This window comes from Cydia fagiglandana, chromosome 5 (assembly GCF_963556715.1).
Source record: "Cydia fagiglandana chromosome 5, ilCydFagi1.1, whole genome shotgun sequence".
NCBI lineage: Eukaryota > Metazoa > Arthropoda > Insecta > Lepidoptera > Tortricidae > Cydia > Cydia fagiglandana.
The window spans coordinates 13,098,513-13,121,395 of record NC_085936.1 but is presented as its reverse complement, the minus strand read 5'-3'; the positions used below and the strand labels follow the sequence as shown (position 1 = coordinate 13,121,395).

The 22,883-nt window shown below is 39.6% G+C and overlaps 7 protein-coding genes across 8 annotated transcripts in view; 4 read left to right on the top strand and 3 right to left on the bottom strand.

Moving 5' to 3' along the window:
* The window catches only part of LOC134664564 (large ribosomal subunit protein eL24), a 44,642-nt gene extending 37,473 nt beyond the window's left edge, over nucleotides 1–7,169 (top strand). The window contains exons 1-5 of one of the 2 annotated variants that reach the window (XM_063521277.1): nucleotides 4,116–4,195; nucleotides 4,321–4,396; nucleotides 4,693–4,778; nucleotides 5,254–5,415; nucleotides 7,003–7,169. In XM_063521277.1, the coding sequence (XP_063377347.1) occupies nucleotides 4,191–4,195; nucleotides 4,321–4,396; nucleotides 4,693–4,778; nucleotides 5,254–5,415; nucleotides 7,003–7,141 (468 nt within the window). In that variant the 5' untranslated portion in view covers nucleotides 4,116–4,190 and the 3' untranslated portion in view covers nucleotides 7,142–7,169. Of the gene's footprint in view, nucleotides 1–4,115; nucleotides 4,196–4,320; nucleotides 4,397–4,692; nucleotides 4,779–5,253; nucleotides 5,416–7,002 lie in introns of those variants that run through there. The other variant, XM_063521278.1, reaches the window with a different exon arrangement.
* Nucleotides 1–22,883, top strand: part of LOC134664543 (juvenile hormone esterase-like) — a 178,842-nt gene that overhangs the window by 14,853 nt on the left and 141,106 nt on the right. The gene's annotated exons all lie outside the window — the stretch shown is intronic.
* The window catches only part of LOC134664557 (ubiquinol-cytochrome-c reductase complex assembly factor 1), a 460,862-nt gene that overhangs the window by 417,470 nt on the left and 20,509 nt on the right, over nucleotides 1–22,883 (bottom strand). The gene's annotated exons all lie outside the window — the stretch shown is intronic.
* Nucleotides 987–2,194, top strand: LOC134664510 (UPF0389 protein CG9231). The gene is made up of 3 exons (XM_063521193.1): nucleotides 987–1,304; nucleotides 1,539–1,761; nucleotides 1,805–2,194. Exons 1-2 carry the CDS (start codon nucleotides 1,099–1,101, stop codon nucleotides 1,747–1,749), a joined length of 417 nt encoding a protein of 138 aa, XP_063377263.1. The 5' UTR covers nucleotides 987–1,098; the 3' UTR covers nucleotides 1,750–1,761; nucleotides 1,805–2,194.
* On the bottom strand, nucleotides 1,866–3,595 carry LOC134664512 (protein MIX23). The gene is made up of 3 exons (XM_063521194.1): nucleotides 3,436–3,595; nucleotides 2,900–3,172; nucleotides 1,866–2,043 (listed from the first exon to the last, which is right to left on the bottom strand). Exons 1-3 carry the CDS (start codon nucleotides 3,463–3,465, stop codon nucleotides 1,936–1,938), a joined length of 411 nt encoding a protein of 136 aa, XP_063377264.1. The 5' UTR covers nucleotides 3,466–3,595; the 3' UTR covers nucleotides 1,866–1,935.
* On the bottom strand, nucleotides 8,271–10,201 carry LOC134664509 (ATP synthase subunit beta, mitochondrial). Its single transcript, XM_063521192.1, has one exon. It carries the CDS (start codon nucleotides 10,083–10,085, stop codon nucleotides 8,541–8,543), a length of 1,545 nt encoding a protein of 514 aa, XP_063377262.1. The 5' UTR covers nucleotides 10,086–10,201; the 3' UTR covers nucleotides 8,271–8,540.
* On the top strand, nucleotides 10,578–21,400 carry LOC134664508 (60S ribosomal export protein NMD3). The gene is made up of 9 exons (XM_063521191.1): nucleotides 10,578–10,741; nucleotides 10,896–11,030; nucleotides 15,493–15,643; nucleotides 16,325–16,568; nucleotides 17,148–17,441; nucleotides 17,640–17,749; nucleotides 18,286–18,443; nucleotides 19,431–19,613; nucleotides 21,151–21,400. The coding sequence occupies exons 1-9, from the start codon at nucleotides 10,692–10,694 to the stop codon at nucleotides 21,332–21,334; spliced, it is 1,509 nt and encodes a 502-aa protein (XP_063377261.1). The 5' UTR covers nucleotides 10,578–10,691; the 3' UTR covers nucleotides 21,335–21,400.

Below are 22,883 nucleotides of genomic sequence, written 5' to 3'. Positions count from 1 at the left end.
AAAGCTAAAAGTCAGTTGTCGATTTATGTCATTCATTCAAATTGTTTGCGGTTTTTATGGGGTTTATTTTAAATAATATTAATAATTTCTATGCTGAGTGAGGTTCACAAACTATTATTTAAGCTCGTAAATAATTACGACAATGTGCGAAGTCGACGTGTAGCGTTGTATAATGAAAAAGTGCAATGTTTACAACTTCTAACCAAATGTAAACAAAATACGAGGTTGGTGCTCTATAAATATTTTGATACTTTAAGTACTAGTTCTAACATTTGCCGATTACTTTGATTAAGTACGTGAATTTATTAATGCCTGAATCTCATAAATAGGACAAGTGTATAAAGAAACGGATAAATTAAAAGTTCTGAAAAATATCTATAAAATCTAAATATTGGAACGTAAACATGTGTGTTTGTCGTTGACTGTACTTTAAATAGTGGTAGAAATTATGTGAGCTGACTTTGAGTGCACTTAAACGTTTATTTAGCTTATTTCCTTAGGTACCTTATTTGTGCACAGAATATCAAAGATATTGTCTAGTATCAAAACTATAATTCCTACTACACAAAGTGTGACCAGCCCAAGATTTTTTGAATTTCCCGCCAATAATTTAGGTAAAATTTCAGTAGCCAGACTCTACGCATAGTAGCTGCAAGAAAAAGACAATATACATTCTCTTGTGTTAATATGAGTTTATAAGTTATAAGCAAAACCGCGTAAATTTGACGAGTGTAAATCGAAAAATATGCGATAGATAATTAATTTGTTCTTGACGCTTGCTAGCCCAATGAAGAGCAAAACATCCGTAGCAGACTACCGTACTCTCTCTTTCTCGCTCTCACTTATGGGTGCGGTGCGGCTCACCAATATCGCGGTGTGGTAGTCTGTTACTGCTTATAGATTTGACCAAATCACGTCACGAATTTTTTTGATTTAGACTGCACATGACCTTGCATTTCGTGTGCAACATACTTTATCAACTCGACTGTCAAGTGTCAAACTGTCAAATGATGAGCAAGAGGGAAGGAGGAAAACTATACACTTTGTCATTGTTTTTAATAATTCGTCGAGCAAAGTAGTACTGTGCACGTTTATAAAATGATTAAACATTTTTTTCCGAGAACAACTGCGTTACGTTTTGTGAGAAGGATGTGTACGCCAGCCACCCCGCCTCCGACTCCAACACCGGCATCGAGTTCTTCTGGTTCTATGTCGAAGAGATACCGACCAACAGATTTTCAGAAGTTTGTCCTTGTTTGGACCAAGAAGTATAAGAGCAAGGAGGAAATCCCGACATTTGTCTCGTAAGTGCATTGATTCGTCCAAGCTTAATGACCAGTATTATTCTAAGAAATGATAATGTTATGCAATATTGTTTACAATTTTATTGTAGTGTGATTACTTATAGAAAAATCTGAAGGTCGACGGTATTGTATTCTATCATGAGCGTAGACATTAACAACCTTGTATTAACTGAAACTGATAAGCTGCAACACCTAGTGTGCTACAATAGAGTAATCTGCTTTGTTTCATTTCAGAGCTGAAATTATTGAAAGGTCCCGCAGTGAAGCTCGCATAAAAATCGCAAATGTTCTTATGCTCCTGACTGCTCTCGCAAGTTTTGGCGCCATTATGGCAGGAAAGGCAGCCGCAAAGAGGGGAGAATCTGTCCATCAAATGAACATGGATTTCCACAAACAATATAGAGCCGAGCATGCTGAAAAGGAAGCAGCTGCAGCTGCCAAGTAGAACATGACAACAGTCATTGAGCCATACCAATTTAGTCATTAAATTGTGCTTGCAGGTTTTAATAAGTGTTGTGTACTTTAGATATTATTAGATTAAGTATTGAATGTAATCAAACAACTTTTAACTTGAATCTATTTATAATATATACACTATAGGCTCAAAAACAATTATTTCAATTCTCAGTCTTCATAAGTTGTCGGGCTTGTAATAGCTTCTACATTTCTCTGTAAACAGCTTTGTTGTTTTTTCACGGATCACCTCTTCCACACTCAGTTCAGTTTGCAGAAGACGTAGCTGTGGAGAAACCGATAATATTTATAAGCATAATGTATAATTTTAAACAAAAGGAGGTTTTTATAGTATTGATCGTAGATGTATCTGCTTGTTAAAAATTGGTTTAAATAATGTATAATATATTTTAATAATAAAAATACATATATTTTAACACCTATCACCATTTGAAATCCCCGAGTTCCCTATCGGGGTTTTTTTTTGCTTGATTAGTCCATGACCTTGGACAACCTAGAAGAAAGTTCTAGAAACTAATGATATGAACCTAATAGCATGGCAGCATACAGCATTATTGGCAATGTGCAACTAAAATGAGAGTTGGCTGACTAAAAATAAACAAGCAATTGTGCATCTAAATATAAAATTCCTCACATGTCTGGCCAATGTTTTATATAATGTTTTTTTTATCTTCAGGAAAAATATTGAAATAACAAGAACCAACCAATAACTGCCAAGACGTTTAATTAGCCACAATATTTCATTTGTAGGCTAGCTACGTACATCACATGCATAATTCTGTTTACACTCCATGTGTTAGAATGAGACAAGAGCTTTTAGGTGTTTATGAAACAACCTACTGGTTTTAAGAGACTGTGGATCATACTGAATCTATCTTATCTTCTGTTAACACTTTGACACTCTTATCTATGTGCCTGTTTCTATAATAAATGAAGACACATATTTTTTACAATTGGATCATAGAGTAAATAAAATGGGCCTACTTTTTTACTAACAGTACAAACACTTGAGTGATCGGAATAAATTTAAATAAATATGGGTAGTTAATTTGCATTTAAAGGTTAACTTAAAAACTATTACAATAATAGTTTTAATCATGATATTGAATAACTTTAATTACCTTCCGTTGTTCTGCCTTTAAAGTTTTCAAAACATCGTAATCATCAGGCCTCTCTTCCTTAGCAGCCCTTAATTTTTTTACTGTATCAGCCGTAGTCACTATGCAATTTTTAATGACGGCTTCCCGGTCGGTATGCCCCTTCTGAATCTGCGAGTACAAGTCTGCACAAGCCGAGGTTGCATCTACTTTTTTTCTAAAGGACTCTGTGGGAATGGATGTATTTAGTGCATACACTATCTTGTCGTCTAAAACACGCATCTTCTTCAGGACATCCTAAAACAATAAAAGTAGGTTTGATTCGATTATTTGCTTTGTTCATAATACATTAGATTTGTTGTCAGGTGTAACAGTATAATAAAAAGTCGTACGCTTTTATTATTACTTATTAGCATTAGTAACAAGCAATCATAAATGCCTAGAAGATTCTGATTAGTAAGTTTCACGTTTGTGGCAAAATATCAAAACAAAATTATTGTTCGATAATGATAAGGATTTCTACCGGCCTGTTCTAAATTTAGAAACCATATTTACGTTACCTGAAACTCAGAAAAATCTGGACAAAACATTGCAACGCTTCAACTAATACAAATTTGTAAAGGATTGAGTATTTTTTCAAGTCACAATGTTTATTTAAACTAATTAGATAACACAATTTTGATTCATTTTCGATTCGACTGCAATATTTTAGGTTAGAACGTTTTGAAACAAACTATCAATCCATGGCATATGTTTAATGAATGAATTGAGATGTAAATGATGCAGTATATTAATCCAGTATCTAGTGTAAGCAATTATTTATGACTTATTTAATTGCTTCGTTATCATATTGTTAATATACTCGTTTTATTTATTTATTTTATACACCAGGAAAAGAATTCAGTGACTTGTTTATTGTAGAATTTGGACGATCTTCTGGTGCTGCTAGATTAAAAAAACACCAAAGATTATCTACAAAAAACATATTTCTTGAACAACTATCGGGTCTACCAACACGTCGAGAAGTTTAAAATAAAGTGTTTATGAAGTATTGATTAAACTTAACTCATTATTTTTTGTAATTTTGCAAACCATTGATTGCTTCAAACGTAGGGAGATTACTTGCGTCAAATACTATTATTAAATCAAAACTTGTAACTTATAATACTTTACTTAGCTTCCTCATGTTGTTGAACTTGGCCTTAATATGGATGACTTTGGGATGACTATAAATCATTCGTTATTTTTCTGGTTCTGTGGTTTAGTTGTGACAACTCCGAATGTTTGACAGTTCTTTCGCGTTTGACAATTCAAAATGAAGTACGTTTTCGCAAATTCTCATTTATATCTTAAAGTATTTGTGTAATCTAGAAATAATTTCTCATTCAATTTAAGAAATAATCAAAAGCTATGTGTCCTTCTTACTATGCTTGAATTATTTTCAGGATCGGTCTGTGCGCGTATAGTGGATACAAGATCTATCCCGGCCATGGGAAAACTATGGTCAAAGTGGATGGCAAGGTAAATATTCTATTACGTTTAAATCCTAATCTAAATTGTAGTTCAAAGAAAAAGAAATTAATTTAATGTTCCTTCAGCAAACGAATATAATAATCATGTTTACATCATTGGTCCTAATATAACCTCTGAGTAGGAACCAAGTTTACCCGAGTTTCAAATCATTCGTGTATAAATGCTTAGTTCAAGAATAATAAGTTCAAGAAGATAGTTACTGTCTCTCTACGTAAATAACTAGAAGTATTTTCTATTATTGTCGTCAATCCTCATTAATTCCCTTTTTCGTGCTTGTTTTTCAGTCCTTCACATTCTTGAACTCAAAATGTGAGGCCGCGCACTTGATGAGGAGGAATCCTCGTAAAGTGACATGGACTGTGCTCTACAGGTAACATTACAATATTTTGTTGATTAGTTCTAACTTAACCTCCTGAGACTAAAATGTACAATGAACATATTCATGCAAGCTAATTTGAATCTTTCATGAACCAAATAAAGTAGCATTTCTTTTGTATCATTACTTTTTTTAAACAAACAAAATTCATTCCGATTTACTTATAGAATATAGAATAATTGCATGTAAGTCATGTAACTCATGTATGAAAGAGACAACCTATTATCACGAGAAGCCCTCAACTTTTAGGGGTCTTAATTTAAAAGCTGAAAGGGTCTTGTAGAATTTAAATTTTAAAGTAATTTAACATGTACAGTTTCAACCAAATTGCTCAGTTTTTGTAAATTTAATCAAACTGTAGGGATCTTAAATTTCATAATTCAAAAAAAAAGAATCAGTATCAAATTGGTCACAATTTAAATTCCTTATCAGTGTTCTTTTAAATTAAAAAAAAAATGCATATGTCTAGGCGCAAGTTCAAGAAGGGTCAAGAAGAAGAGCAGACCAAGAAGCGCACCCGCAGGACCCAGAAATACCAGAGAGCCATTGTTGGTGCCTCCCTCAGCGACATTATGGCCAAGAGGAACATGAAGCCTGAGGTGCGCAAGGCTCAGAGAGACCAGGCCATCAAGTGAGTATACTCTCATGGTATCACTACACCTTATAAAACAATCCCCCGCTGCGTCTGTCTATTTGAGTGTTTGTTTGTTTCTTAGCGATAAACTTGAAAATTATGTAGGATTTTCATGCAGTTTTCACTTATCAATAGAGTGATTCTTGAGGAAGGTTTAGGTGTATAATTTGTTTACCCGTGCAAAGCCCAGGCGGGTCGCTAGTTATTCATAAATACAAGTCTCAATAAGTTATCAATTGTTTGTCTTAATCCATCATTTTGGCTTAGAGTCGAACCAAGCTAAGTATGCATGGCATTTGCAATGACAGTGTGGCAAGCTCATCATTTTTAGGGTTCCGTACCCAAAGGGTAAAACGGGACCCTATTACTAAGACTTCACTGTCCGTCCGTCCGTCTGTCTGTCTGTCTGTCACCAGGCTGTATCTCACGAACCGTGATAGCTAGACAGTTGAAATTTTCACAGATGATGTATTTCTGTTGCCGCTATAACAACAAATACTAAAAACAGAATAAAATAAAGATTTAAGTGGGGCTCCTATACAACAAACGTAATTTTTGACCGAAGTTAAGCAACGTCAGGCAGAGTCAGTACTTGGATGGGTGACCTTTTTTTTTTGCCTTTTTGGCATTATGGTACGGAACCCTTCGTGCGCGAGTCCGACTCGCACTTGCCCGGTTTTTTATATCAATTTTCTAAGAAAATATGACATTATAATGTTCAATATGTTAGTTGGTGCAAAGTTACCTTCTATGTTTTTGTAGTCTTTAGGGGTCATCCATTAATTACGTCACACGTTTAGGGGGTGGGAGGGGGTCAAGAAAATGTGACTTGTTGTGACATGGGGGAGGGGGCAGTCACAAACATTGTGACGTCACTTTAACTTCATCACTATTCATCAGTAACCGTAAATTAATTTTTTTTTCGCTGTACTTTTAAATAATGAGGTTTAGGAAGTAGGTAATTTTCGTTCCTAATTGGTTTTGTGTTATAAAATTACTAATATTTATTTAGTCAAAAAAAAAAAATTATTAAAAAAATAATGCCGAGTTAGTATTGCCGATTTCGTTGAAAACAAAATTGACTAAAATGTGACGTCACACCAGGTGGGGAGGGATTTGCAAAATGTGACCAAGTGTGACAAGGAGGGGGGAGGGGTCAAAAAACCTAGAAATTCGTGTGACGTAATTAATGGATGATCCCTTATGTATTTGTAAAAAAGGGATAAATTAACTGATTGAGGCTTGTAATGTTTTTTTGAATAATTGGATAATTGTTTTTTTTCTCCTCATATTATCATTTTCTCAATTACATGCTAAAGGAGCGTGACATTTGCTTTGGCAACCTAATCCAATTTTTTAATAATATTTACAAAAAAAGTCCTGTTACTTAGTTACTGACAGACAACACCCACAGATTTTGGAGTCCGAAAGTTGTTCAGAACAACATCAATATCTATTTACCTCACAGAGAAAAAAAACTGATAAGCACAGGATTATTATAATTTGAGTGGGTATTTTTGCCCTCCATGGCCTCCATCTTGTACTTGTTTTTATTTTTATTAATCAACACCTTAACTTTCCCAGGGCTGCCAAGGAACAGAAGAAGTCCACCAAGGCCGCCAAGAAGGCCACCGCTCCCCCCACAAAGGCGAAGGCTGCCCCCAAGGCTAAGGCCGCTAAAGTGAGCCAGAAGTCCGCGCCTCGCGTTGGTGGAAAGCGATAAGACCTTTGTAATTAAACATCTAAGCTAACATTGTTTTTTTTTTCGTTTCAAATGAATTCCTTAACTGATGCCGATACCAAGAACACTACCTACCACTGTAAGGAGTCGTCCTAAATATGTACAATCGCTTGCGCTCGCGGTGTTCCAGTTAAGAAAGCCTGCAAGTAAGCTACCTACTACTACAAAGAGTTCAAACGAGTGTGGCATTGCATTGCAAAATCGCCCTTGGTTATTTTTATTTGTTCGAACACTTCGAACGCGCGATTAAACATATTGAACTCGAATAGGTGTCCTAGTTGATAACTGAGAGGCACAGTCGCCGAACTCGCAGACGAACGCGTAAACAAATAGGTATATTAAATGAAAGATGTCAGGACATTTGCGCGATAATCTCGAATGAGTCGAATGACCAGCGGCAGTAGCACGGTCGCATTTTTATCACTTGTCACGTTCTAACAAGTATGTACAGTCACCTGCAATAATATGTTACACAACGGAGCCAGCAAAAATATCTGACACGATCCTATTTGTAGAGCCACAAGAGCGAGTCACATATTTTTGCGGCCTTCAGAAAGTAAAATATTATTGCAGGTGACTGTACCTAAATGCGAAACTGACAGGCGATAAAAATGCAACCATGCTATATTGTAACCCATCCAAGTACATTTTGCGACAACTCTGACGTAGGTCCTCAGCCAACATTAAAAATAAGAATCTGCCTCTATTAGCTCTTGCATAATTGACCGATAGAGTCCAGTATCTGCCACAAAACTTATAGCGCCATCTATTTCCGCTGTTTGATTTAGGGGGCACGATCTTTTTACTGTCTTACAATGTGTAAGAAAGCTGTCTTGTACAATCACCTGCCATAATGTTACACAAAGAAGGCCGCTAAAACATCTGACACGATCTTATTTGTAAAGCCATAAAAGCTTTTTGCGGCCGTCGAAGAGTAATATATTATTGCAGGTGACTGTACGAATGTGTATATCTGTCTGGCAAACTGCAGTCTATAAGGCGAATTATTCCACTTAGGTCAATTTTTTAAATTCCATTTACGTAATCTCTGACCTAGCATACACGCTCCCTATATGATATGATCATATCTCAAAGGAAAAAAAAATCATAATTATTTTTTTACAATTTTATTTGCGACAAAATGCACCGCAAAGTAACATGTGTTCGGTTCAGACGTTACATGATTCAGTTGGATTTTTCTTCAGATATTTACAATATTTGTACTACTTCCATAATTACTATATTGGATTACATTATTTAAAATGTTATAGCAATGGAAACTACTACTGAACAAAACATAAACCTTAGTCCTTTCCGTTAGTTACTCATTCCAATAAATATACTATAATTCTTCCTTACACTACTTGATTGATACATTTATTTAGGTGCTCTTGGCTAGAGTCTCGGCCTTTGCAACAACTTCCTCGATGGGCCCGACCATGTAGAAGGCGACCTCTGGCAGGTGGTCGTACTCGCCCTGCAGGATCTTGGAGAAGCCCTTGATGGTCTCCTCGAGCGGCACCAGCTTGCCGGCGTGGCCAGTGAACACCTCGGCCACCTGGAAGGGCTGCGACAGGAACCTCTGGATCTTGCGCGCGCGCGCCACCGTCAGCTTGTCCTCCTCAGACAACTCGTCCATACCCAGGATGGCGATGATGTCCTGGAGCGACTTGTAGTCCTGCAGGATCTTCTGCACGTCACGGGCTACGTTGTAGTGCTCGGCGCCGATGATGTTGGGGTCCATGATACGCGAGGTGGAGTCGAGAGGGTCCACGGCGGGGTAGATGCCCAGCTCGGCAATGGCACGCGACAGCACAGTCGTGGCGTCCAAGTGAGCGAAGGTGGTGGCCGGGGCGGGATCGGTCAAGTCATCAGCGGGCACGTAGATGGCCTGTACTGAGGTGATGGAGCCCTTCTTGGTGGTGGTGATTCTCTCCTGCATAGTACCCATGTCAGTGGCCAAGGTCGGCTGGTAACCCACAGCAGATGGGATACGACCCAGCAGGGCAGACACTTCAGAACCAGCCTGAGTGAAACGGAAGATATTGTCAATGAAGAGCAGCACATCCTGACCTTCCTGGTCACGGAAGTACTCTGCCACGGTGAGACCAGTAAGGGCGACACGGGCACGGGCGCCTGGGGGCTCGTTCATCTGGCCGTACACCAGCGACACCTTGGAGGTCTTGTCCTTGAGGGAGATGACACCAGACTCAATCATTTCCTGGTACAGATCGTTACCCTCGCGTGTGCGCTCGCCCACGCCGGCGAACACGGAGTAACCACCGTGAGCCTTGGCAACGTTGTTAATCAGCTCCATGATGAGTACGGTCTTGCCGACACCGGCGCCGCCGAACAGGCCGATCTTTCCTCCCTTGGCGTAGGGCGCCAGCAGGTCCACGACCTTGATGCCGGTGACCAGGATCTCTTGCTCCACGCTCATGTCCACGAACTCGGGCGCCTCGGCGTGGATGGCCGCCGTCTTGTCGGTGGGGATGGGGCCGCGCTCGTCGATGGGCTCGCCGATCACGTTCATGATGCGCCCGAGCGTCTCCACGCCCACGGGGATGCGGATGGGTGAACCGCAGTCGTGCACGGGCTGTCCGCGCACCAAACCCTCGGTACCGTCCATGGCGATGGTGCGCACCGTGTTCTCTCCCAAGTGCTGCGCCACCTCCAGCACGAGCCGGGGCTGCCTGTTCTGCACTTCCAGGGCATTGAGGATGGGAGGCAGGTTGTCTTCGAACTGTACGTCCACAACGGCACCGATGACAGCGACTACTTTACCTTGTCCCTTGCCTGCGGCCTTCGCTGCATAATCACGTTTGTTGACCAGAGCTCCAGCGACCAAGGGTGTCTTGTCGGCTACAGATTTGTCCACTACCGACTTCGCGGCCAAACGACCGGCTCTACAGGCGGTAGAGAACATCTTCGTTTATTAATTTGATCGATCGAATAGGAAAAAATTCAGAAGGGTCACGCTCACTACGAAAAATTTACGTAAGCGGCAGCAAGTGCGAGACGAAGAGGAGGAGGGGAAGGTTGCGGCAGGGCGGGGAGAGGGAGAATGTCACAGAGTAGATAAAGGTGTGATCAAATTTAGTATATTACTTTGAAAACCCGTAACAGACTACCGCACCGCACCGCGTTAATTAGACATAGCCATAGACATAGAAAAACTTTATTTAACATAATTAATTTCCAAGCAAGTATTTATATAAAACTCTCCTTTTATTTGTAATAGCTAACACAGGTTGTTAATGTTACATATTATTAGGGTATTATCATTACTTGTTACTTTTCATTGCAACTGATCGGTTGTCTTTTACGTACTATAATTGAAAACGATTTATTCTATATCTGGAACAGTACAAAAACTGTATGTCATAATCACATGTGGTGACGTCAACTGTCACTGTCACTCAAAACACGGAAAACACGCTTGTATCGTGTGATTGTGATTGGAGATATTTTTCAATAAAATTGTGCTTAATATTACATACCGGAACCATATAATAACTAGACTCAGTGAAAAATGGAGTATATAACTCCGGAAAATGTTACGGCGTCCGACAGCACGCGAATGTAAGTTACCCATGTTTAGTTTTAGGTTAATGTAGAAGTCCTGAGTTACAATACTATCTTAATAAATCCCCGCTCAATGATACTGCTTTATCAACCTTCTTATACGTCTGCGGTTCTACTATTTTGATACTGATCGAGTGGTTCTTGTTTCCAGACTATGTTGTCAGTGTGCAGTGCCGATAGAAGCAAATCCCTCAAATATGTGTGTAGCATGTTTGAGGGCTCATGTCGACATTTCTGAGGGTGTCCCTAAACAGGCTACACTCTTCTTCTGCAGAGGATGTGAAAGGTAGATATTTTATTATTTTCATTCATTCCATTATCACTTTTAGGGCCCTTACGCACTTGCGGTTAACCGGGCTTTTGCAATTTAATATGCAACCGCTTGTGATCGTACGCACTTAACCGCCACAAAATTTCAACCGCGGCGGTTGAATGAAGAGCTGCGGCCCGCTTCGCGGCTGGCCGCCAACTTGTCTATACGCACTGGCGGTTCAGGGTGCGGCGAGCCGCCGATGAGTTTGTAGCCGACGTATCCATCCACTACAATATTATTTAGCATGTAGATATATAATAATTTATTAGTACCTAATTAAAAATAAAATACGTAGATAATTTTTTATAGTAAAACAAGAAAATAACAGTTCGGGTTGGATACAATCACGAAATTTAGTATCTTGTCCGTTGATGGTGTCATATAAAACTTTGAGTAATTCTTCAAACGATGAGACACTCATTCTAACATAGCAGAAAAATGTATCTTCGTGCTTCTTCAATTCTTGAAAACAGCTTGCGAACTGGCCAAATTCGTTGCGTGTTTCTAGTAAAGGGTGAATCCATTATCTTTTTTTTTCTTTGGTTGTTTTAGGTAGTACAAATATATAACACAAGCTACCTCAACGGCGTCCATTTTATTAATGGACCCAAGACGTCGAGCGGTCCAGCCGCTTAATAACGCGGTTGCATCGCGGTTTCATCGCGGCTGGCCGCTCAATAGAACCGCCTAAGCGGCCAGCCGCAAGTGCGTAATGGCCCTTAACCTCACATTCAAGCATTTTATCAAAAGTTACATTACAATACATCTGTACGGGGCTTGGCTAGCCGCAGCTACAATTTCAGATACTTGATGCCTTAGCCTTTTCTTGTTCACTGCTAATAATTATTAGTAATTACTACAAATAACTATAATTTGTAGAGCAATTAAAAAACCGGCCAAGTGCGAGTCGGACTCGCGCACGAAGGGTTCTGTACCATTATGCAAAAAACAGCCGATAAAATCATGCTTGTTGTATAAGAAACAACCTGTGGAACAAGCTGGCTTCAGGAAAGGATTCTCGACCATGGACCACATTCACACTTTAGAGCTTGTAATCGAGAAGTATCAAGAATTCCGACGCCCATTATACATTGCATTCATCGACTACCAAAAGGCGTTTCACACAGTTTCCCACGAGAGCATATGGACGACTCTAAAAACTCAAGGCATAGAAAGTGGATACATTTTTTTTTTTTTTTTTTTTCTCTCAACTTAAATCTGCAATCGGCTGTTCTAGCCATAATCAGATGGTTTGTTTCTTTTTTTTTTTTTTTTTTAGGTTGTTATTTAGGGTGGTGTTCCACTGAGCACCATCACCAGTTTACGTGGGGGCTTATTGTCTCTGGTCTAGCCCTAGGATGTGCCATCTTTTTAGCCTCGGTGTGTAGTCTTGTTCGTTTAACAGGTTTCTGGCTAGTTCGTTGCAGTGGTTTTGAAGTCTTTCCTTGTACTTTTTGCAGTATTCGTTTACCTCTTGTTTTATTGTTGGTATTTCTGTGTATTCATGTATTTCACTATTTCTGACCAGTAATGGTGCACACGTGATCCTTCTTAGGGTTTTGTTCTGGAATCTTTGAAGTATTTCTAAGTTTGAGTTGCTGGCTGATCCCCATAGCTGTATTCCATAAGTCCATATCGGTTTTATTATACATTTGTATATCAGTAGTTTGTTGTTAAGTGTTAGAGTTGATTGTCTTCCAATTAGCCAGTATAAGTTCCTGCATTTGATATCTGCTTCTTTTCTTTTCATTTTGATGTGGTTGGCCCAGGTAAGTCTTCTGTCGAGGTGGAGTCCTAGATATTTGACGCAGCTTTGGCTAGGAAGGGGTTCGCCTCGCATAGTCACTGGTGGGCAGTCTCCCTTGCGTAGTGTGAAGGTTATTTGGACAGATTTTGTTACACTGGGTTTGAGCCTCCAGATCTCGAGCCAGTGTTCAATATCTTTCAAATGTGTTTGTAGTTTTTGTGATGCGATTTCAGGTTTTTTGTCACTTGCAAGACAAGCTGTGTCATCCGCATATGTTGCTGTGATCACTTCATCGGAGACCGGCAGGTCAGCAGTGTAGATTGAATATAATACTGGGCCGAGGACTGATCCTTGTGGGACTGATGCTTTAATGTCATACAGTTTTGATGTCTCTTCGCCAAATTTGACTTGGAATTTTCTTTCTAGTAGGTATGACTTAAGGACCATGTAGTATGAGTTGGGCAGCCTTGTTTTTAACTTGTATAACAGTCCTTCATGCCATACTTTATCGAAGGCTTGCTGGATATCAAGGAAGTGGATATGTCGCAGTCGGATCGTATAATCCGCCGTATTACATTACGGCTAGCCGTTTTCAAAAACAGGGGCGTTTTGAAATGCGGCGGTTTAACGATTAGCCGTATTGAATGCGGCTGAATGAGAATCCGCCGGAATGTATTCGGCGCCATACGTTCTTCAACACGACTAGCCGTAATGTAATACAGCGAGTCATTAGCCGCCGCTTTGACAGTTTTTAGTTCCCATTTTTAACACTCGTGGCGCTGCCTGACAAACGCTGGGGTGTCCATCAAATGTGGAGTTTGCCGGACTGTTTCTTTTCAAAAAAAAAATTCCTTCACAACTTAACTAGACGGAGCCCCGCTTCGCGGGGCTCCTATTTCTGAGCGGTTTGCCCTTCGGGCATCTGAAGCTACCTAACGAACCTAACCTACCTACCTATTGATTAAGTGAGACGTCCGTGAAAACATTACACTTTGGGGAAAAAAGCGTAGGTAGGTAATTAGGTTAGGTTCGTTAGGTAACTTCAGATGCCCGAAGGGCAAACCGCCCAGAAATAGGAGCCCCGCTTGCGGGGCTCCGTCTATTTAAGTTGTGAAGGAAATGTTTTGGAAAAGAAACACATGTAGTGCGGTGGGACCATGGTAGAAATAAATTAAATTGCAAACATTGTCAAAGTCCGGTTACGTAGGCGACCGAAAGAACTGGTCACTCTACAATGTACGATGCGGCTAAACGTGGGCCGCCTTATTGAAGAACGTATCGCAGTGACAATCCGGCTAATCGTCGAACCGCCGCATTTCAAAACGCCCCTGTTTTTGAAAACGGCTAGCCGTAATGTAATACGGCGGATTATACGATCTGACTACGACAGATACATAAATATATTTAAAAACATCTACAAAAAAGGCAGCAGCAGAGTGAAGCTGGAAACCATGGGTCCGGCCTTTCCAGTGGAAAGAGGAGTCCGTCAAGGTGACCCCTTATCACCAACTATTTTCATTGCCGTACTAGAGAACGTCATATGCAGCTTAAAATGGAAAAACCAAGGCCTATTTATCAAAGGGAAATATCTCAGCCACCTCAGATTCGCAGACGACCTGGTGCTGCTCGCGGAATCGTCCCGAAACCTGCAATCCATGATTGATGGTCTCCAAAATGCAAGCAAACAAGTAGGACTGGAGATGAATATAAATAAAACAAAAACCATGACCAACTCAAAACAAATAGATATCATTGTAGACAACAAACCATTAGACTATGTTGAAAGCTATATATACTTAGGAAAGCAGATTGGTTTCAACAACAAGAACAATGAACTAGAAGTTGACAGAAGAATCAAAAATACATGGAACAAATATTGGTCTTATAAAGAAATATTTAAAAGTAGCATGCAAATAACTCTTAAAAAGAAGGCTATGGACACCTGCCTCATCCCCAGCTTAACATATGCTTGCCAGACATGGAAGTTCACAGAAAAAATAAAAAATAAAATTATTACTTGCCAGAGGGGAATGGAACGGAGCATGTTGAACATAAAAAAGATACAAAAGATAAGACATAGTAAAATAAAAGCAACAATAAAAGCAATAGATGCTCTAGAACACGCTAGAAAGCTAAAATGGAGATGGGCTGGACATGTGGCTCGCCTTAAAGACCACAGATGGACAGCCATAGTCACGAACTGGAAAGGCCCAGACGGTAAGCGCCGAAAAGGCAAACCAAACATGCGCTGGGAGGAAGACATGAAAAGAATTGCTGGTCCAAATTGGAAAAGAATAGCACAAGACCGTGAAAAATGGATATCTTTGGAAGAGGCCTTCACCTAACGGGTTCCTACAAATTAAATCAACATAAATATATTAACAAACTTATGTATAACAAAAGGAAATAAAAGGCTTTTTATTTTTATTTTATTTTTTATTTATTTTATTTATTTATTGTTGTATGGGAGCCCCATTTAAATATTTATTTTATTCTGTTTTTAGTATTTGTTGTTATAGCGGCAACAGAAATAGACCATCTGTGAAAATTTCAACTGTCTTGCTATCACAGTTCATGAGATACGGCCCTGGTGACAGACAGACAGACGGACAGAGGAGTCTTAGTAATAGGGTCCCTATTTACCCTTTGGGTACGGAACCTTAAAAAAATTGTGATAATTATTTTCAGATATCTTCAACCACCTGCAGAGTGGGTGGTGGCTGCACTTGAGTCCCGCGAGCTGCTCGCCCTGTGCCTGAAGCGGCTGAAAGGCCTGAACAGGGTCAAGCTGATAGATGCGGGGTTTGCCTGGACTGAGCCCCATTCCAAGAGGATCAAAGTAAAATATTTATTTATTTAACTCCTAGAATACTATTTTTTTGTTTTAAGTGATGTTCCCACTGAAAATCAGAAGTATAAGTTGTCATAGCAACATGCTGAGAAAGAGGACCCTTTTTATAGTAACCTTTATTTCAAGGGTAAAAAGAGTTATTAATGTTATTATTCTCCAAATTTGTGCCTGCATATTAACTATTTTAGTTTAGACTAGGCATAACTAGACAGTGTAAAATTTCCAAATTTTACACCATATGATCAGTAGATATCAATCAAAAGAATTAGCAAAATAAAGCAGATATTTTTTATATTCCAATTTTACTGACTCCTTGCTTGTAAGTTTGTAACCTATATGTGTTGTTTAACTTTAAACTCAAGTAAATTCATTCGACCCTCTCAGCAAATATCTACCCTATTACCTTTTCTTAATACCATAATTGCATAACCTGACAGATGGATTTACCCGAGTTTGAAGTTAAGTGGCTCATATATGTATAATATAATTAAAAAGGTTTCTATTAGTGACTTATAGATTGAGTCATGAAAACTAGTGCATATATTATATGAAAATTATGATAATTTAGGTTAGTAGACATATAGGTATATCACCCTATACTCTTACCTACAAAAAACGTTAGGAATAGTCAACTACAATATTGTTCCTTATCCTTCTATTACCCAACAGGTGAAACTAACAGTACAAGGCGAAGTAATGGGAGGTGCAGTTCTCCAGCAAACTTTCATTGTTGAGTTCAGCATCCAGCACCAGATGTGCGATGCCTGCCACCGCTCCGAGGCTCAAGATTACTGGCGCGCCATGGTGCAAGTGAGACAACGCGCGAATAACAGGAAGACATTCTACTATCTTGAGCAGCTGATATTGAAGCATAAGGCGCATGAGAATACACTTGGGATTAAGCCTAAGCATGGTTAGTAATTGATTTATAATTTATGAAACATCATTGCTGCAAGCAAGATTGTTTTCATATCCCATAATGCAAAAGTAGCATGTGTTTTATGTTGGCGCATGAGCATAATTTATTTATTTTATTTAAATTATTTATTGACTAAATAAGTAACACAGCATTACAGTATAAAACGAAACCACAAAATAAAAAAACAGTGTGGCTCCTAGCGTCGTCTGACTCGGCGTAGGGTTCGACATAATACAAAGAAGAAAACTATACGAGATTTTGCTCATTCTCACAATGCGGGTTTTTCTGCTCAGGCTGTAACTTCTTGGCTATTGCACTTGCTTGTTATATAATTAATTTTACAGTACATATGGTGCTACTTTACCGCCCTAGGCCGGGATTAAGGACAATACAGGCTTATGTCAAAAATTTAAAGGGCCATATGTACTGTAAAACGTTTACATGCGAAAAGGTAATTCGCAACTCGTGTCGATTTAAAACACTTTCTTCGGTCGTGTTTCAATTTATCGCCATTCGTTGCGAATTTCCTACTTTTCGCACTTGTACACAAATTAAATATTATGTACCTTTCAGACGGATTGGACTTCTTCTACACAACAGAAAGCCACGCCCGCAAGATGGTAGATTTCATACAATCCGTGCTTCCCATAAAATGCCAACATTCCAAGAAGTTAATATCGCACGATATACACAGCAACATCTACAACTACAAGTTCACATTCAGTATAGAGATTGTGCCACTCTCTAAAGACAGTGTGGTGTGCCTTCCGAAGAAGTTGTGTCAGCAACTCGGAGGCATTTCTCCTATCTGTTTGGTGAACAGAGTTACCAGCACTATACATTTGATAGATGCAAATACTGGGCAGGGTAAGTTGTTCCTAAAAAGTATTTGATGGTAGTGTTACACTGTTACGGGCGACTAATATTTATGTCTGAAATTACTTATTTAGTTTATGCTTAGAAGTTTCTCACATTATTTTTTATTTTAGGCTAGTTTTCTCTATTATAATGTTCCGGATTCATGTTAATGAAATTAACCATAACTTTAATTAAATTTGTTTTTAGTGTGTGATGTCTCAGCTACCGTGTACTGGAGGAATCCATTCAATCCAATTTGCAATCCAAAACAGCTGGTGGAATATATCGTAATGGATATTGATATTTTAAAGGAACATGTAAGTAGTACCTATAAAATATGGTCTAGTCTGTATATCTTTTTTTTTCTTATGTAAACGGTAATCTGCCGCATGCCTTATAAACGTTCTAGATAGCTACTACCCAGTGGCGGCGCATCAAACATATCCATAGGCAGGCCGCGGCTAATTTGGCTTACATATTTCCTTTACAACTCTGCTCAAACGTCCAAAAACAGGCAAGCCGGTGGGAATCGGCTTTTATGGACGCGCCGCCACTGCTACTGCCTGACTTCGTCTGCGTTGTATAATAATTTCCGTGACAAAAATTGTATAGGTATCCTGGGTTACTCCATTTCTTTAGAAAATCATTGTACATACTGTAGTGGTATAGGAGTATCAGCCTGTGGTCTAAGGCCTCGCGTCAGTCGCCCGCATTAGCCCGACAATACCCTACTGCGTCTTTTTTAGTAACATAGGTAGTAGCACGCACCGTTTTACTTAACAATAGACAAACGGATTGGCCTTTCGGGCCAGCTTCGAATCGAACGACTATAACCCACTACATTTGTCTTCAGGAAAAGAAGTCATTCCCCGGGCAAGGCATGTTGTCCAACAAGCACGTGGTGGCCGACGTGTGGGTGGTGAGAGCCAGCGAGCTGGGACTCGACGTGAGCCCCGTCCACACTAAGACACATCTTGGACATGTCCTCAAACCTGGTGATACTGTCATGGGGTAAGTTATAGTATGAATTATCTTGAAAGATTTTTCGCCCAAACCCTAAGCAGTTAAGAGCCCATAAACGTGCACACTAGCGCCACAGCTGAATAATCCTAATTATTTAAATTTAACGAAAGATATTGAAAACCGCCGCTACTTTGAATGCATCAAACTAGTTTTTATGTTGCTGGATTCGGCAATCTATGCGTCTAAAGTTAAAACGGCCGTTTTTGTTTTGAGTTACTAGATCGACGAATCCAGCAACATAAAAACTGGTTTGATGTATTCAAAAGGTTTAAATACACGATATAGTACGCAGTGGCTCCCTTTTTAGGGTTCCGTACCCAAAGGGTAAAACGGGACCCTATTACTAAGACTTCGCTGTCCGTCCGTCCGTCCGTCCGTCCGTCCGTCCGTCCGTCCGTCCGTCCGTCCGTCTGTCACCAGGCTGTATCTCACGAACCGTGATAGCTAGACAATTGAAATTTTCACAGATGATGTATTTCTGTTGCCGCTATAACAACAAATACTAAAAACAGAATAAAATAAAGATTTAAATGGGGCTCCCATACAACAAACGTGATTTTTGACTAAAGTTAAGCAACGTCGGGAGTGGTCAGTACTTGGATGGGTGACCGTTTTTTTTTTTGCTTTTTTTTTGGTTTTTTTTTTGCATTATGGTACGGAACCCTTCGTGCGCGAGTCCGACTCGCACTTGCCCGGTTTTTTCAATATCTTTTGTTAAATTTAAATAATCATGATTATTTAGCTGTGGCGCTAGTGTGCACGTTGATGGGTTCTTAAACAAAAGGTTTTGTTTCTTTCGTGCGCTGCGGTGGCTACCTCATTTCTCATTAGTGAAAAGGATAACTCCCGTTTAAAAGGCAATTTTAGCGTTCTACTTTTATGGATGCACTACTTACATTTTACCCGGCCTTAAAAAAAGGTATATAAAAAAGCTTCCGCAATTCAAAGTTCTACATGTAAGCCTTATTGTTCCAGCTACAACCTGGGCGACTCGAACGTCAACGATTCAAACCTGGACAAGCTCGACCGCTCCGTGGTCCCCGACGTGTTCCTAGTTAAGAAGCACTACGGCGAGCGCGCCGCGCGCCGCCGCGCACGCAACTGGAAACTCAAGCACATGGCCGAAGAGCTTCACGACGGAGCTAGCTCTACCAACGAGTAAGTTATCATTTAAAAAAAACAGGACCATACCCTAATAGACGTTCGTTCGTCTCCAGAGGTAAACAGACGAGCGATCGAAGTCGTTCGCGGTAGGCCCACTGGTCTTACCTAGAAAAGTTGTATCGCTCCGCCGTACCCGACGTGTCCCTAGTTAAGGAGCAATACCCAACGCCCAACTGGTAGCTCGAGCACATGGCTTAAAAACTTCATGACGGAGATAAGTTCACAAACGAGTAAGTGCTTGAATACTGTAGTTGTTTACAGTTCTAAATTCCTGGTAGTAACGAGTATTCGCTCGTACTTCAATAGTCTATACTCCATATCGCGGACCCGTTTCCGTAGATTAAGGGTCGGCTGCGCCAAACGTTGCGTCGTTCACCGTTAAAACGTAAGCTAAATTTTATTATCTCTACTGAATGACGTTGGCCCTTACTTTATTGTACGACCTCAGTGGCGAGCGCTCAGCGGCGTGTTGTATGGAGCGTGCATCGTAGCATAGAGCTTCCTGGACTGAGACCATACATACGCATACGTTTGCATTGCATATGTCCGGACGCCGAGCCGCCCGTTCCGCTTACTGGAGTCAGTTATGTAACGCTGCCATACATGACCCAAACATTTTTTATTAAGCTATGAGCTTCATCACATCTGATATTTGAGTAATTCTAAGCATTTCTAGCCTAGGCTGGGGGGGAGGGTGGGGTACAAAGACGGCCGCCACCCGTCATCTTTAAAAAAAATCTATTCTGATCTTGGTGGATACTAGGGCAAGTTTGGTATCATTTTCGTATAAACCAAAGACGTAGAATTCATTGCTGATATTTGTTTTTTTTCAGTTTCATAGTAATTTTACAAGAAAAACGTAAAAAGGTGAAAAATTTGGTTGGAGATTTTTGCTACCCGGAGCCGAAACTACAAATGATAGAAAGTTGAAATTTGCACACTAGATTACATTTATAAAGTGTACAAGAGATAAGAAGCGATTTTGAGAAATTCAACCCCTAAGGGGGTTAAAAAGGGGATGAAAGTTTGTATGGGGTTCAAGTTTTATTTTAAGCTAGGAATTAGAAACTTCGTAAAACGATATATTATTAAAATAAAAGAAAACTAATTTCAGCGTTTTTGAAAATTCATCCCCTAAGGTGGTGAAAAAGGGGTTGAAAGTTTGTATGGATATCAAAAAATTTTTCGAACGCGGGACTTGAATCTTTGTATTTGGGGATATTATTAAAAGACAGGAAAAGTAATTTCAGCGTTTTGTAAAATTCATCCCCTAACAGGGTTAAAAAGGGGTTGAAAGTTTGAATCCATTACAAATCCGAGTAGACACACATTTCTTATTGCCTCCCAGGCTTGAAATGCTTAGAATTACTCAAGGAACATATGTGATGAAGCTCATAGCTTAATAAAAAATTTTTGGGTCAACTTTATAACTGCTTCCGCTAGCTCGAGCGTCTAATATGAACGTCGCGTAATCGTGTAACCATTTAGCTAGTTAGCAATTTTTTTTAAAATATTGTTCATTGTTTAACAGCGACTACAACGAGTTCCTCGACGACCTGGAGGAAGACCCGGCCTTCCGGCAGAACATCAACATCTTCAAGCGCGGCGACGTGGCCGTCGACACGGACGAGATCGACCCGTCGCTGCCGCGCATCACGCTCGCCGAGATGCTCGAGGATCTCAACATCGAGGACGTCGAGATGAGCGAAGTTTGATGAACTACTTTGTTATCTGGAATATACTTTGTCATTTTTGTTAATCTGTTACAGATGTATTTTCTAACTTAAACGTCAAATGTATAATTGTGATATTCAACATTGTAATTCATGAGGATGCTATTTACATTGTCACCTTAAGTCACTGCCTATATCGCATTAAAAATGAAGACATTTTCAAACCCGAAACTTCTTCAAATACTGTTGAAACCCGATGTTAATGTTTTATATGAATAAATCATACATTACACATACATGATCATACATTTAAGTTATTCCGTTCAATCAATGTTGCGTCCTGGGTTGGGTTCTCCTCCTTGTCACAATGAGTTTACGACTAGAAAGAGCCGCCTTCCGGCTTTACTTTATCGTAGTTTATGATGGCGCTGTTTACATTTTCACCTAAGGGTGGTATTCCACCTGTCCAATGTGCATTTCGTCTCACTCTCTCATATGGACCATCGAATTGGACAGGTTACAACAGGGACAATTGGATAGGTAAAGTTACACCAAGAAACGTGTGCAGCGATTTTTATAGCCCACGCAGTGCAAGTGTTATTTACACGTCATAATTTCATAGAAGTTTAAAATGACGCAATGCACTGCGTGGGCTATCAAAATCGCTGCAGACTTTTCTCGGTCTGACTCTACGTAGCGCGAGTGTCGTTATGGCATGGCACATTTGATGTTGATGTGTGTACCATAGCTATTCTAAATTAATTACACACGTTTAATTTTTGTTAGTAACGCGCGTGCGTTATCGCATGCTTATTAGGTAAAACGACAGGGCAAGGATGAATTGGCTTTTAGTTTTAATTATGGTGGCAACGACTGCTGCGAAATTTATATCTTATGGTGAGTTCTAATTTGTAATTGTAATTTGTATCAAATTAAAATATACTTACGGCCAGAGTAGATGCATGAATTTTGAATCAATCCAATAGCTTTCAACAGTGTCCGCTTTTCCGTGTCTTTTATACCGGGTGTGGCCTGAAATACGAGCAAAAAATTAAACCGTAGGCTGTACTCCTCATACTGACCAACATTTGTTCAGCAACTTTTAAAAATAACTTGTGGTTTGATTTTTAATACACTTTAAAGTTTATTCTAAGACGCAATGTATTGCGAATTTTGTTAAGTTTAAGGCGTGACAAGCAACGTCAATCACAATGATATGGCGTGGCGATGGCGTCCATTGAAGATAGGTAACATATATTTTGCATGAAAAATAGGGAGTCTAAATACTTCATGATTTTTAAAAGTTGTTGAACAAAAGTGTCATCTTTTGAGGAGTACAATCTATGTTTTAATTATTTGCTCGTGGTACAGGCCACACACGGTATAGATACATAATATATTATATTCAGTCATGGAATGTGGCTACGCACGGCCACCAATATTATATAGGCACTTACTAAACTTTCAAAATCGTCATCGACCGCCAAAGGCGTAGGTACAGAAACAGAAAATAAAGTGTGCTCTTCTGTTTTGGATGCATATACATAGGTAGGTCCTACGGGATAAACCTCTCCCGACATAATTTCGTCGT

Excerpts from the sequence above, each read along its gene's own strand:
- LOC134664512 (XM_063521194.1), bottom strand. The coding sequence starts at position 3,465 with ATGTTTTGTCCAGATTTTTCTGAGTTTCAG. Across the intron at positions 3,173-3,435 it reads CAGATTTTTCTGAGTTTCAG|GATGTCCTGAAGAAGATGCG; the intron begins GTAACGTAAATA and ends TTATTGTTTTAG. Across the intron at positions 2,044-2,899 it reads TAAAGGCAGAACAACGGAAG|CTACGTCTTCTGCAAACTGA; the intron begins GTAATTAAAGTT and ends GTTTCTCCACAG.
- LOC134664509 (XM_063521192.1), bottom strand. The coding sequence starts at position 10,085 with ATGTTCTCTACCGCCTGTAGAGCCGGTCGTTTGGCCGCGAAGTCGGTA.
- LOC134664508 (XM_063521191.1), top strand. The coding sequence starts at position 10,692 with ATGGAGTATATAACTCCGGAAAATGTTACGGCGTCCGACAGCACGCGA. Across the intron at positions 11,031-15,492 it reads TTCTGCAGAGGATGTGAAAG|ATATCTTCAACCACCTGCAG; the intron begins GTAGATATTTTA and ends AATTATTTTCAG. Across the intron at positions 15,644-16,324 it reads CCCATTCCAAGAGGATCAAA|GTGAAACTAACAGTACAAGG; the intron begins GTAAAATATTTA and ends ATTACCCAACAG.
- LOC134664510 (XM_063521193.1), top strand. The coding sequence starts at position 1,099 with ATGATTAAACATTTTTTTCCGAGAACAACTGCGTTACGTTTTGTGAGA. Across the intron at positions 1,305-1,538 it reads GAAATCCCGACATTTGTCTC|AGCTGAAATTATTGAAAGGT; the intron begins GTAAGTGCATTG and ends GTTTCATTTCAG.